Source organism: Amblyomma mixtum, chromosome 3 (genome assembly GCF_055824585.1).
Source record: "Amblyomma mixtum isolate Tamu chromosome 3, ASM5582458v1, whole genome shotgun sequence".
Classification (NCBI taxonomy): domain Eukaryota; kingdom Metazoa; phylum Arthropoda; class Arachnida; order Ixodida; family Ixodidae; genus Amblyomma; species Amblyomma mixtum.
In genome coordinates, this window is record NC_143014.1 from 357,562,861 (window position 1) to 357,575,954 (window position 13,094).

At 48.6% G+C, this 13,094-nt stretch overlaps 2 protein-coding genes across 3 annotated transcripts in view; both read right to left on the reverse strand.

Moving 5' to 3' along the window:
• Positions 1-7,737, reverse strand: part of LOC149356445 (uncharacterized) — a 45,375-nt gene extending 37,638 nt beyond the window's left edge. Inside the window, exons 1-3 of the mRNA XM_089576346.1 lie at positions 7,558-7,737; positions 5,074-5,326; positions 2,013-2,172 (exon numbers count right to left, since the gene is read on the reverse strand). Of these exons, the coding sequence (XP_089432472.1) occupies positions 2,013-2,172; positions 5,074-5,326; positions 7,558-7,737 (593 nt within the window). The remainder of the gene's footprint in view (positions 1-2,012; positions 2,173-5,073; positions 5,327-7,557) is intronic.
• A 2,301-nt stretch (positions 7,738-10,038) lies between these two features.
• LOC149356446 (G2/mitotic-specific cyclin-B-like) overlaps positions 10,039-13,094 on the reverse strand; it is a 283,637-nt gene continuing 280,581 nt past the window's right edge. For both annotated transcript variants that reach the window (XM_089584184.1, XM_089584185.1), the window contains exons 6-8: positions 12,579-12,718; positions 11,590-11,698; positions 10,039-10,520 (exon numbers count right to left, since the gene is read on the reverse strand). In XM_089584184.1, the coding sequence (XP_089440310.1) occupies positions 10,422-10,520; positions 11,590-11,698; positions 12,579-12,718 (348 nt within the window). In that variant the 3' untranslated portion in view covers positions 10,039-10,421. The remainder of the gene's footprint in view (positions 10,521-11,589; positions 11,699-12,578; positions 12,719-13,094) is intronic.

The window sequence follows — 13,094 nt, forward strand, 5'->3', positions numbered from 1 at the left end:
CAATAGCAATTTCACGTCTCTTGCGCAATGACGATTCATCTCAAGGGTAAACGGAAATTGACAATTGCCCACTTCTCTCTGCCTTTTTCTTTACCAACCATAGTTTATAAGGTTGGACAGGCATCCGCTGAGCGTTGACTAAATTGTATAGCTGTCTTTGTTATAGTTTTCTTATCATAGATGCAATATCATTTGATAAAAAAAAAATATTTTTTTTTCAGCGCTAGAGTTTGCAGGTTACACTCTAGACCAGGACTGTTCCGACTACTACTAATATTACTATGCATCAACAGTGACGAAGTGATTGCACGCGCAAAAGACAAGGGCAGAAGGAAGGACACAAGAAAGACATCGATTTCAACTATAAGGTCCATTGAAAAAAAAAAAAAAACGCTAGAAATATATACACGGGACATAAACATAAATAATTTGCTTTATATCACACCTTCCTTATTTTTGGCGTCCGCTTTCTCTTTTCGCTTGCTTAGTAATTTGTGCTGTGCAATTATGTCGACAATTATCACTAACTCTCCCAAGTTTCCACTGTATCGACGTTGTGCCTTTTGCGATGCGGGCTGGGCAACATTATTTTTTCTTTTTCTTTGCTCCCACTAATATATGTCACGACATTGAAAACAGGAAGGTCTTGTAGTCGGGTAAAACTCAAGAACGAAACAGCACATTCCCTCAAAGGAGGCCCTCCAGATAGTAACATCGACGGTACAGCTTTCTGTGGTTACTTAGCCAAGGCTGAACAAGAGAGGGAAGGAAACGGTCCTCTGTTCCCGTGCTGGGCACCCTTATCCCGAACAAGGATCACCCCACCTCTGTTCCCGTTTGGACAAAGACGGTACCCTCTTTGCCCCGGCTCTCCAACTTTTTCCCTTCACCCTTCCGGAACCATAGGCCGAATAAAGGAAGCCCCACTCTCTTTGGTTTTGGCGAGGGACAGGCAGAGAAAGAAGCATGCGGAACCACCCCAGCCAACACCTCCCCCCACGCACGACGGGGACTACCAGCCGGGTTTGCCATGGTTCGTTTGTAATCCTCTGAAGGCAGGCGCAGCAACAAAAGAAAAGACTTCACACAGCACGAGTCAAGAAAGGACCGGACACGTATCTCAACATCTCAACCACAACCAGTCTCGGGTCGCTGGGGGCAAGACGGGTAGACACTTACTCAGTGATGGATCAGTGTCGTAGCCTGGTGGCAGAATCTGAACTACTCGCAAGATGGCGGCAGTGGAACCGCCACCTTAAGGGGTGATGTGGGGATCCAAGGCGACTTTTGTACTTTTCGACTTAGAGTGATGAAGTTTGGCAGACTGGTTTAAAACAGCATCAAACAATGAAATATAAAGTTTCATGATGACAGCTTCAGCCCTTTTCATTGTTTACATGTTGTCCCCATGTTGCTTGCTTGTGGAAAGCCTAGCATGACAAAAAAAAACAGGCTGCAGGTCTGTAAATGCTGTTAATATTCACTAAGAAGTGTGATGTAAATCAAGACTCTCTTAATTTTAAAAAATTTCTCTGCACTTTTTTTTAAAGGACACAATATGCACCTTCTCTTATGTTTAGAACGTATCGTGCTCTAATTACCACGTAATAAAAAGATGTGAGCCTAAAGAGTAAATCTGAGACTGTTTTGACGCAGACCCCGTTTCAGTGATCACAACAAAACAAACAGGGTAAAAATCCACGCACCCATTCCTGTGCTACGCTTTCCACGAGCAAGGTGTTAAGCTCAAAACAAACTTTCGAGAAAACAAGCCTGAAAGTTCCAACCTAGCACACACGGTCTATGTCTAGATGGCGACAAATATATTTATCTGGAGCGCTTGAAGTTTATTTTTGGGTGAAATATTTCAGTACAACATAGTAAACAGTGTTGGAGATGCCAAAAAGTGTGCTGTTCAAAAATCGACTTTTTTCGCGATTTTTGCGATCTGATCCCCACATCCCCCCTTAAGCTGGCTTCTTCCTTTGAGCATGCCAATCAAGCAGGTGCACCTCATACACGTGCTCACCTCCTCAAGCACCATGGATCCCCGCTCGGCCCCCAGGAAGTTGTCAATGACGCAGATGCCGAACCGGTTGAGGTCCCTGATCACATTGGCGCACATCTGCTGGATCCACTTGGACGGGGGCGGCTTCAGAGCATCGAGCTTGGCTGCACCAGAGTGGCACCAGAAAACCCAACATTACTTGCAAAGTGAGAACACCGCATTTACTCGCGTAATGAACCCTCGCCCTTTTGTTCGGAAGCCAACAGGCACCGAAACCAAGAAGCAGAGGGGATTCTTTTTTTTTTGTCAATTTGTGGGGTTCACCGATTGGAGATTAATAGGGTAATTATTTTTAAAAGGTAACTGATTAGAAAGCACAAGAAAAAACATTTTATTTTTCTGCTGGCTTCTGTCCTGTGCGTCATAACGACCCCCCATTTCCCTTCCGTTCACTGCTGAATTGCTGACGAGGGCCTCAATTCTGGCACTCTTCATGCCATAGGTAGTGTAAGAGGGTCCTCGAACAGCTTCCGCCCTCACCGTTCAATCACTTTAATATGTGGCACTCACGGTAATATAGATGACGTAATATGTTTACCGCTATGGACAAAGGTGGCACTAATGAACACTCTCAAGGTTTCGTTAAGCTACACATACAATAAATACCCCTGAAAGCAGAAGATTGGACACCTGTTTCCATAGCTCAGTTGGTAGAGCACTGGATGCAAAATTCGTAGGTCACAGGCTCGGATCTCATCGGCAACATGCGGTTGATTTTTCTTCTTCTTTCTAATCAATTGTCTTTAAAATAATTGCTCCAATAATCTCCCAGGGATGAAAACCACAAATCAAAAATAAAACATCCACTTGCTCTTTGGTTTCAGTGACTGTTGGTTTCCTTCATAAGGGTGCCTTGTAAGAAATAAAAATAATTTTAAAAAATAGATAATAAACATTTAAAACAAAGAACAGTGTCTATGTCTGCAAAGAGGTTGCCAGGCTGCTGAAGGGATCCACTGAGGCTACCCCACTCATACCCATAAGGCGGAGAATATGAATTTTTAATTTGAATTTGAAGCTTGAATTTTTATCAATCAACAAGAGCATAGTCAGGTGACCCAAGAATTCTCGAGGTGTTGTCAAGAATCTCAGGTTTCACTAGCGCAATGTTGAGAACTAAGCCTTGTTGTAGCGTTGCTTCTCCAAATGAAAGGAATCCGGCAGCTGATGCATCTGACGATGTCAGCGCTGATGACCCCTTTGACTCGCGAGTGAAAGAGTGTGTGACCTTTATCATGCTTACAAAGTAAACAACAAATGTTTTGTAGCCGCCGCGGTGGCTCAGTGGCTATGGTGCTCGGCTGCTGACCCAAAAGACGCGGGTTCGATCCCGGCCGCGGCGGTTGAATTTCTTTGGAGGAGAAATTCTAGAGGCCCGTGTATTGTGCGATGTCAGTGCACGTTAAAGAACCCCAGGTGGTCGAAATTTCCGGAGCCCTCCACTACGGCGTCTCTCATAGCCTGAGTCGCTTTGGGACGTTAAACCCCATAAACCAAACCAACCAAATGTTTTGTAAGCTCACAAGCATCAAGGTGAAAGCCTTCGATTCCTGTTGGAACTGGAAACAGCCGTGAAGGGGAGTTGTTTCTGCCACAATGTGAGCCTTGTCCCTTCTGTTACCGAGTGTGCACAAGTGCAACATACGTGTCATCCGTTTGCCAAACAACGAATGAGAGAAGAAAGACTAGGCCAATGTCTCTGATATCATCTCTTCTTAACTCTTCCCATTTTTCAGTGCTGCCGCCAGCATAACGCCAGACTCAAAGCTGTGGCAACTTCTTTTTCTGAGTATCGAGTATCATTAAAATACATGGTACATTAAAAATGCATTTTCGATACCACTACTCCAATCCTTTAATTTCTGGCTAAGCGATACCAAGCAGTGGTATGTACACTACATCAAAAGACTCAGGCGTCTGCCGCAACGCACAAAACTGTCCCAGGAAGCCAGCATCTCACCACGCACCCTGCCTTCTCCCCTCCCAGCTAGACACTTGAAGCCCCTTCATAGAGTTTTCTGCCGACCAGGTTAAGTAGCACCCACCTACTCTCCCCCCAAGGCACTTCCTCTTCCCAGAGCTGCCCAGATTATGGTCTAGAACGTGCATTTTGTATTCTCGGGACAGAGCTGCGTTTTTCGCCCATTGCCTACCAAGCGCAAAACAGGCCGGTTAGACTGCTAGCGGCCAAGAAACAGTGTAGCAGTGCAATGATACAAGCTCTGCTCGAACACTGAAGCAGTCTGTGCCAAGGTGACCGAGGGACACCGAGGAGAGCCGAGGTAAGGATACATGCAGATACAAAATGGACAACAACTACCAGTGCAAGGTGGAAATCGGAACCGGAGAAGCCATAAGTGGATGCAAAAAAAGGCAACGGCAGTCTTCACTGATTGGCGCCACATAAAAAGGCGTCAGCAACTATACAGGAGATTTACCAGAGAGAGTTAACCAATATCCCTCAAGAGAAAAGGACACAACAGTTGTATCTTACCAGTACTCACCTATGGGGCAGAAACGTGGAGGCAAACAAAGAGGGTTCAGCTTAAGTTAAGGACAACGCAGCAAGCTATTCAAAGAAAAATTATAGGAGCAACGTTAAGAGATCAGAAGCAGGCGGAGTGGGTGAGAGAACAAACGCGGGTTATTGACATCCTAGTTGAAATCAAGAGGAAGAAATGGGCTTGGGCAGGGCCTGTAATGCGAAGGCAGGATCACCGCTGGTCCTTAAGGGTAACGGAGTGGATTCCAAGAGAAGGCAAGCGCAGCAGGGGGCGGCAGAAAGTTAGGTGGCGAGGATGAGATTAAGAAGTTTGTGGGAGTACGGTGGCCCCAACTGGCGAGGGGCAGGGTTAACTGGAGAGACATGGGGGGAGAGGCCTTTGCCCTGCAGTGGGCGTAGTCAGGCTGATGATGATGATTATGATGACACATTCCATTGGGCTCCCACATTGTGTAACCTGAGTTATACACACAATGAACCCAAGATGTAGTAGGACCCTTACCGTTTGGGGCATCACCGCTGGCACCACCACCCTCGGTGCTGAGACCCAGGGAGGATAGGGTGTCGTTCCACCAGGCCTGGTTGACGGGGTCATTTGGGTCGTAGTGGGGTATGTCGGCAGCGAGGCTGGGGACGGAGGGCGCCGGGGAAGGGGACCCCACAGCCGAGGCAGGGGTCACGGGGGGCGTGGGCACCATGGGCACTGGCTCAGGCACCGGGAGCAACGGTGGTGGAGACCCCGGCAACGGAAGGGGCTACAATGGGCACCTCACTTAGACTGTCTGCCCCTTCATGCCTTCATGGCAAGAGGTCAGACTATTTCCAAGGGCAAAGAACACGGGCAAGTTTTCTGTCTTGAGTCAAGTCCGATCCACACCAGGCATGCAACTCTACCGCATCGTTCCACTCAAACCTTTGGCCTGCAACTGCATGCATCCGCAGTTGTGCATGTTATGGCAAACAAATCAGTATGCAATGAAGTGAAAGTAAACCAAAACAAAACTTTAAAACTGAAGCATACTGCCATGTACTTTCAAATTATGCGCAAAATAGCATTTCACCCAGTCAGCATTCAAATGGTTCATGAGCATCAAGGTAGCACTGCCAGCTTGTTGACTGAAATGATTTACGGTTTATGGGAGTTTAAAATCCCAAAGCGACTCAGGCTGTGAGGCACGCCGTAGCGAAGGACTTCGGAAATTTTGACCACTTGGCGTTCTCTAATGTGCACTGACATCGCACAGTACACGAGCCTCTAGAATTTCGCCTCCATCGAAATTCTACCGCTGTGGCCGGGATCGAACCCGCGTCTTTCGGGTCAGCAGCCGAGCGCCATAACCACTGAGCCACCGCGCGGCTTCTTGATTCAAATAAAAATATCAGCTGCCCTTTGGGAACTACCTAGTGTCAAGCAGGTCTGGGCTTGGCAGTGATTTGAAAATGGGTGCGCAGCAATAGAGGATCTGCACTGAGTTCATTTTTAACTAGCTCAATAATATTTCACAGTGCCCATGTGGTAGATATATGACACTGCACATAGGAATGAGAGAATGAAATAATTTAAAAAGAAACAAATAGTCTTTCAGCAAAGTCCATACAAGCTGGACTGTTTTTATTGTACGTCCCGTGGCCTCAGAGGTAGAACATGTTTTACAGTTCTCAGTAACAAAATGATCACTATGAATGATGATAAGTAACTCCCTGGTAGTGAAGTTCATATGGTAGCGCCTATTGGTGTGTTCTGGGTAGCAGGGAATAATAGGGGCCAAATACTGCGTCCCCGTCTCCCATGACGATTGGGGAGGCCGCGTGTGCGGAGCTAGCACGGAAAATAACCCTAAAAACTACTTCGAACCAATGGGATGCCTTCTGAGTGATATCTTCAAGCCATCTTCAAGTTTATCACTCGCACCCGGATTTCCTCGAGTATCGCGCAAGGCAGTGACGAAAAAACGACCTCCTTCCTGTTTTTCCCCGCCAGCGAGTGTAATCCACCTCATTTATGACAACAGGAAAGTGAGGCACTATTTTCAAATCGACCGCACTGCCGAGCCAACAATTACATAAATGGAGTGCATATTGCAACCGCGCAAAACGACGAGGGACGAAAAAGAGAGGAAAGCACAGGACAAGACGCGGAACTTCAACTAAGGTTTACTACAGGAAAATCACATTTATACAAGATTCGTAGTCACGCCTGATAAACAACGTCCCTCCTCGCTTTGCAATATGCACTCCATTGTCAACAACCAACTAGCCCGTCTTCATTACATAAATGTCTCTAAAATAACTTGAGCAAAACAACTTCTTTTCGGGAGAAACTGGCAAAAGCCCCGGCCACGGTGCTCGGCTGCTGTCCCGGGTTCGATCCCGGCCGCGGCGGCTGAATTTCTTGAAGGCGAAATTCTAACGGCCCGTGTGCTGTGCGATGTCAGTGCACGTTAAAGAACCCCAGGTGGTCGAAATTTCCGGAGCCCTTCACTACGGCGTCTCTTAAAGCCTCAGTCGCTTTGGGACGTTAAACCCCCATAAACCAAACCAGAAACTGGCAAAAATTACATCCGCCACTAAGTAAGGGTTTGAATTTCAACGCTGCCACGGTTGCGAGCGGGTTGTTCGCAGTACAGCCACAGACTCGCAACACAAAGCGATGCAGGTTACAACTAATTAGAATCGAAACTCGATGACGTCTCTCTTGATCGGTGCCCCGATCATTCGTCGCGTCGGAGCCGGAACCGAAGCAAAGTCACAATTTAACCCTTTTCCGAGCCTTTTAGGCAGCATTCAAGAAGGTGACACCGGCGGCTCGAGGTGGACACGCTTCGGTGTAAGCCGTGAGGTCATTCCGAAAGCCCGCGTAAACAACGTACGCGCGGTGCACTGACCTCGATGCCGGACAAAAACACCAGCGATCGCGACCAGCGCAACCGCAAGGAGCTCGGCAAGCAGTCGCGATTGGTTCGCGAAATCAGCTCGTGTAGCCTACCTGCGAAAGCATAGGAGCGTTGGCCTCCTTGCATACGTGCTTGTGCGCGGCCCAATGCATCCGCTGGTGCTCCTTGCTGCAGTAGAAGACATGGCGACAGCGAGCGCACCGGCGCAAGCCCGACAGTCCGCCGCAGAACTGACAGTAGCAGAGCTCGGGGTTGTCACGAAGCTCCGACATTTCGGAGGTCGGCACGGCGGCGTCGAACGCGCTAACCTTCGCTGAGCGCCGACGAGTTGCCACAGTTCAGCGCGACCATTGCGACCCAACACTCAAGCACGTTGATCGGTGAAACGGAGCGCACGTCCTCTGGCGGCGCGAGCACTTCCGGTTTCGCTTTCGGCAAATGGCAGTTGCTGCATGGACGTGTTTCTCGGAATATCCATTAGGCGTAATACTTTACCGGCAGGTGACGGATGACGCGGGGAAAACCATATCATCTGCGCAGTCATGTTGCTGTTCTAATGATTGGTTTGGTTTGGTTTATGGGGTTTAACGTCCCAAAGCGACTAAGGCTATGAGAGACGCCGTAGTGGAGGGCTCCGGAAATTTGGACCACCTGGGGTTCTTTAATGTTCTAATGATTCGTAGGCGCCAACCGCCCATCACTTCTTTATCCTGTTATCTTCCACACAAGTGGACGTTGAGGTGAGGTGGACCTCTTCACACAGTTTCGGCGCACAGAAAAACTGTGCAATTTATAGTCTCTCAAAGAACCCTCCGCTCCATACAAAATCGCAACGATGCCCTCTTCTTACTACACGCCCAACGATGGATATGAAAGCATTCGTCTCTGACACATCTGGCCGCACCCCAAAGCGCCCAAGCAGCTCCGCAATGACCTCACCCGTCAGAACCGCATCCCTAGTTCCTCCTCCCACCTCCGTCTCGATCCTCGTTGCCCGAACTGCTCCTCCCTCTACGTTATAACCTAGAGCGTCGTCTTTCGTCCGATCGCTATTCCATCACCCCATCCCTCCCCGGCCGCCTCTTGCGTGCCTGCAGTTGCAGTCTTCCGCAGCTGAGGATATATGGTCCGTCAAGCAGGCGACCTAAATCAATGATCACTACCACTATCAACTGTTATTCCGCCAGTTTTATTTACTAATAGTTTTGAGGGAAAAGTTATGAAGGAAAGGTTCGGTTTGGTTTATGGGGTTTAACGTCCCAAAGCAACTCAGGCTATGAGAGACGCCGTAGTGAAGGGCTCCGGAAATTTCGACCATCTGGGGTTCTTTAACGTGCACCGACATCGCGCAGCACACGGACCTCTAGAATTTCGCCTCCATCGAAATTCGACCGCCGCGGCCGGGATCGAACCCGCGTGTTTCGGGTCAGTAGCCGAGCACCGACCACTGAGCCACCGTGGCGGCTCTATGAAGGAAAGGATAGCAGGAGAAAACTCCATATTAGGGCGGTGGGACTGGGCTGCGGATTTATCTTGAGCACCTTGACATTACAGGGTTGGCCATTTGTGCAACAATTTCGCCTTCCATGCCGCGGCCGTACCACTTTAGCAGACCAGAGCCACATTCATACACACGCCTTACTTTACAGTTTCCTTTGTGTTTCTCAAAATTTCAGCTACATCTCTTAAAATATTTCGCTCGATTTCTGTTGCTCGATCCGTCTCAATGCTTCCAAGCCTTTCCTTTCAAAATGATGCCAATAATCGAAGTCAACCTGCATAGACAGATGACCACATTCTGAAGCCAAAGACTCTGCTTTCATAGAAAGCCGAGCTTTTAAAAGCCCGAGAAATGTCGAGAAATGAAATATCTCTGGTGGCGGTCGTGAAAATTTTTTTGAAGGGTGGTCAGGTTCCTGCAGATCCGAAAGGGCGTCTACGCCCGCTGAAGGGCAAAGGACTCTCCCATATTTGTCCATATAACGCTGTTCTCGACCAGCTGCGAGCACCTCGTCCCCTGCCATGGTCCCCTGCGAACTTCGCTGTCTAGAAGCAGTTTTAGCAGCAATAAATTCAGTTCTGGCTGGCTGATAAACAACGTACACAGATAGAGCCGCAGGTTAGGAATTTACCAAAAAAAAACTTGTTTATCCTCAGTGCTCTTTTTAAACAGGCACTGGGTAACCAATTTCAGAGCGAGAGCTCTACTGCTCCCGTTCTGCAAGGTCATGACGGTATGCGAAACGACCTTGGGAGGAAGTGGCAGCCAAAAAAAAAAAAATACAACGGGAATGAAATAAAAACCAAAATTAAAATAAATTTGGTGTGCACGGCAGTGCGAGTGAAAAACCTGCCCACCGTGGCAGGGGACATTTGTTGGTTGTTCTCTGGAGGTTGCTCGGGGAGAGCAGCCTGGGTCCCACAAGCCCCACTGGTGGCCGAGTTTGAAACAGCCACGTGTGCTGGGGCAGTGGTGCATTGCTTACCCACAAGTCTACTTCACTGCCAGCTGCAATCACACCTAATTGATTTGCACTGCAACCTTCAGCTGATGCAAGACCCGATAGGGCAAGACTGAAGGATAAAACTTTATTGCCAGCTCTGCCATCCATGCATGGAGTGTTGTCAGCTGCCAAAGGAGGCATAAAAAAAGTGTTGCTCACACGCGATTTGAAGAGTCGGATTCTCACCCCTTCAGGCACTGCCGTTTCTGTCCTCTGTGCATCATTCCTCTAAAAGCAAAGATTCTAAAAGCAAGAAAAAAAAAAGTGGGGTGAGCTGGCATGTTGTCATTTCAAGCAGTCTGCTGTTGTCACAGAGCAGAGGGTCATTCTAGTGGCGTGCACTAGGAAGAGCGAAGATGTCTGCCCACTGCAGTGTCATGGTCTGTTTTCACACACACTTGTGGAAAACACTGTCCACCACTGTGCGACACTTCTTGGGGGGAGTGTCTTGTCTATGTCCGTCCAGCCATCTTGCGCAACTTGGCGGTGTGGGAGGCCACCAGGGTGCTGACACTCTCCAGCCGGCTGCTCTTGAACTTCTCATAGGGGGCCTGCAGGGAGGGGGGGGGGGGGGGGGGGGGGGAGGGGGACCAAGGTTATAAAGATGACACACCAATTCACAATGACAACAACAACTATGCGACCACAAAGTGCAGAATTTGGGATTAACTGCAAACCACCTCGGTTTCTTTCAAATGCACTACCGTAGCACAGCACACAGGATGCAATCCCTGTTCTGGCCATAGGTTAAATGGTAGCTGCACTCATTGCGTAAAAACAAAAACATATGCCGCGCAGAATCTTTCGCAGTAAACAAAGTCACCAAATGTGTTGAGTGCTCTGAGGTGTTTGACAGAACCTCCACACCTGGGGTGCACAGAAGCACGCTTCCAGGCTTGATGGCAGACTAGCAGCGTACTGCTTGTTGAACGTCACTGAGCTGAAGCTGCAGAGGACGGCACTGTGGAACTATCCACAGCTTATCGTACAGGAGATCATCCTGTCTGCCATGAACTCAAATAGTAACTCGCATTAGAGATAAACGCACAGTTGGTTGTGGCTACACATTTAGCAGCTGAATGGTGGGAAAGCCACTCTTTCAGACCCGACAAAGGTGGCTGTGAGAGCATGCGTGGAATGGCAGCTGCATGCGAACCACGGAAAAAGTGCAGTTTTGGTGCTGACTTTGGCTCAAACTTGGGCAATGTGGACAGCATCAATTGGTCTTGCATGTGAAATACTGAGCCTAGAAGCGTGAAACTTTGCAGAGTGGTGAATAGTCCACAAATTTTGAAAATACATTTTCAGAAATATTCTGCAATTTTTTTCACCTCTCACCCCCCCCCCCACGAGTCTTGCTTTGAGCTACGCATGCCCAGCAATGCCATGCTGCGAGAGATGCTTAGATGGTGGCGGTGTGGCACTGAATTGCACGTGCTGATGCAGTGACAAGGTGTGCCCTGATCTGACCAAGCTTCGGAGAGAGAGTCACATGCACAGTGAGATCTCGTCAAGTTTCCCCATGCAGCTTACTTCAGCAGCTGCTTCAGTTGGCCACAACTGTGCACAATCTAATCTAATCTCCCTGAGGGGGGGGGGGGGGGGGGGAGGAGGCCTTGCCTTGTGGGCACTCCTGGGTGCGTCCAGCAGCAGGGCAGCCATGCGCTGCACGGTGGGCTGCAGGTCCCCCTCCGAGTAACGCCCGTAGTGGGCCATCAGGGGGCCCCACCTGTTGTGGAGGGAGAGAGAGAGACTCACTGCTGCAGCAGCACTTCTCTCGAAATCAGGCTAGTATGCAGTCAAATTACTATCCTTCTCCATCCCGGAAGCTGAGTGGAAAGGGTTCTGCAGTAGCCACTTCACAAAGGTCAAGAACAGCTACAGCAGTTTCTGAAGTGAAAACTTGGAAATCCCACAACTCAACTGCTATGACAGACAGAATAGCTTTACCCTTCTACTGCACAGCTTGATGTCAACAAAAAACCAATGGCAGGCAATCTAGCAAGCTCCCTGCAGCAAAATTTGCTGAAAATTGGTTTGGTTTGTTGGGGTTTAACGCCCCGAAGCAACTCGGGCTACGAGGGACGCCGTAGTGAAGGCTCTCGACAAAAAGTTACATAACATATTCCATAAGTGTATGAGTACTTGTACATAAAACTAAACGACGTACACACATAGACACCCAACTTTTGGGTGCATGTTTTCTTCTCTGTAATGAGGCGTACACCATTATCATACATGGATTACCACATGCTACTCTCCCAAGACCACTAAATAATTTAAAATCAATTTTTTTCGTGCTGTTTTGGCTTCAACAGCTCAACGATGACCGACATCAAAGAGGTCAGAGGTTAGGTGAGGTATCAAAAACTGCAATATAAATGCGCTTCTACACTTGCTGCCATTCTGACTCTTCTGAAGAAGACGGCTGCCTTGAAGTCAAAGCAAGGAAGCAGTGATTATATCAGTTTTTCCATGCCTCGCTTGACATATTAACCACAATTTGACATCACAGCAGGTGGTCTGATCTTTCTCGTTCCATGTTGATTGCACTGTGGCATAAAAAAAAAAATGAACCGCCCATGGTCCCCAGAGAGAGAGAAAGAGACCTCTTGTCCTTGCCCATCAGGTTGAGGGCGAGCCAGAGGGCAGCGGCCGCCTGCTCCGAGGGCCGCACCCACGACATGGAGTAGTCCAGGAGGCTCAGCTCCAGGACATACTTGGCCACACTGTGCTCCAGCACATCCGCCTGCACAGCACAACAAGGAGAACCATAGGGCCACTGGAACCCTTCACCATTCCTAGTGACGCCAGCCCGGGAAGAAGCTTCACGGGCAATGCCGACCAAAGCACCAGTGTGGAATACACCAGAACATCCATTGATCGCTCTAACCTCACAGGGATGTGAAATACGTTGTGCAGCGTCATCATAATTTTCTATACTCATATACTATCAACAAGAATTTGCACACGAGAGCATTCAGACCCCAGAAAAGCCACCGACTAGTTTTTCCAACACCATGCTGCAACATCAGCCGACAACAGCGACAAAGCTGCCAAGGTCACACATTGAACACTGGTCACGCTACGCTGAAAAGGAGACTACCCAGAAGACAGCTGCAAAA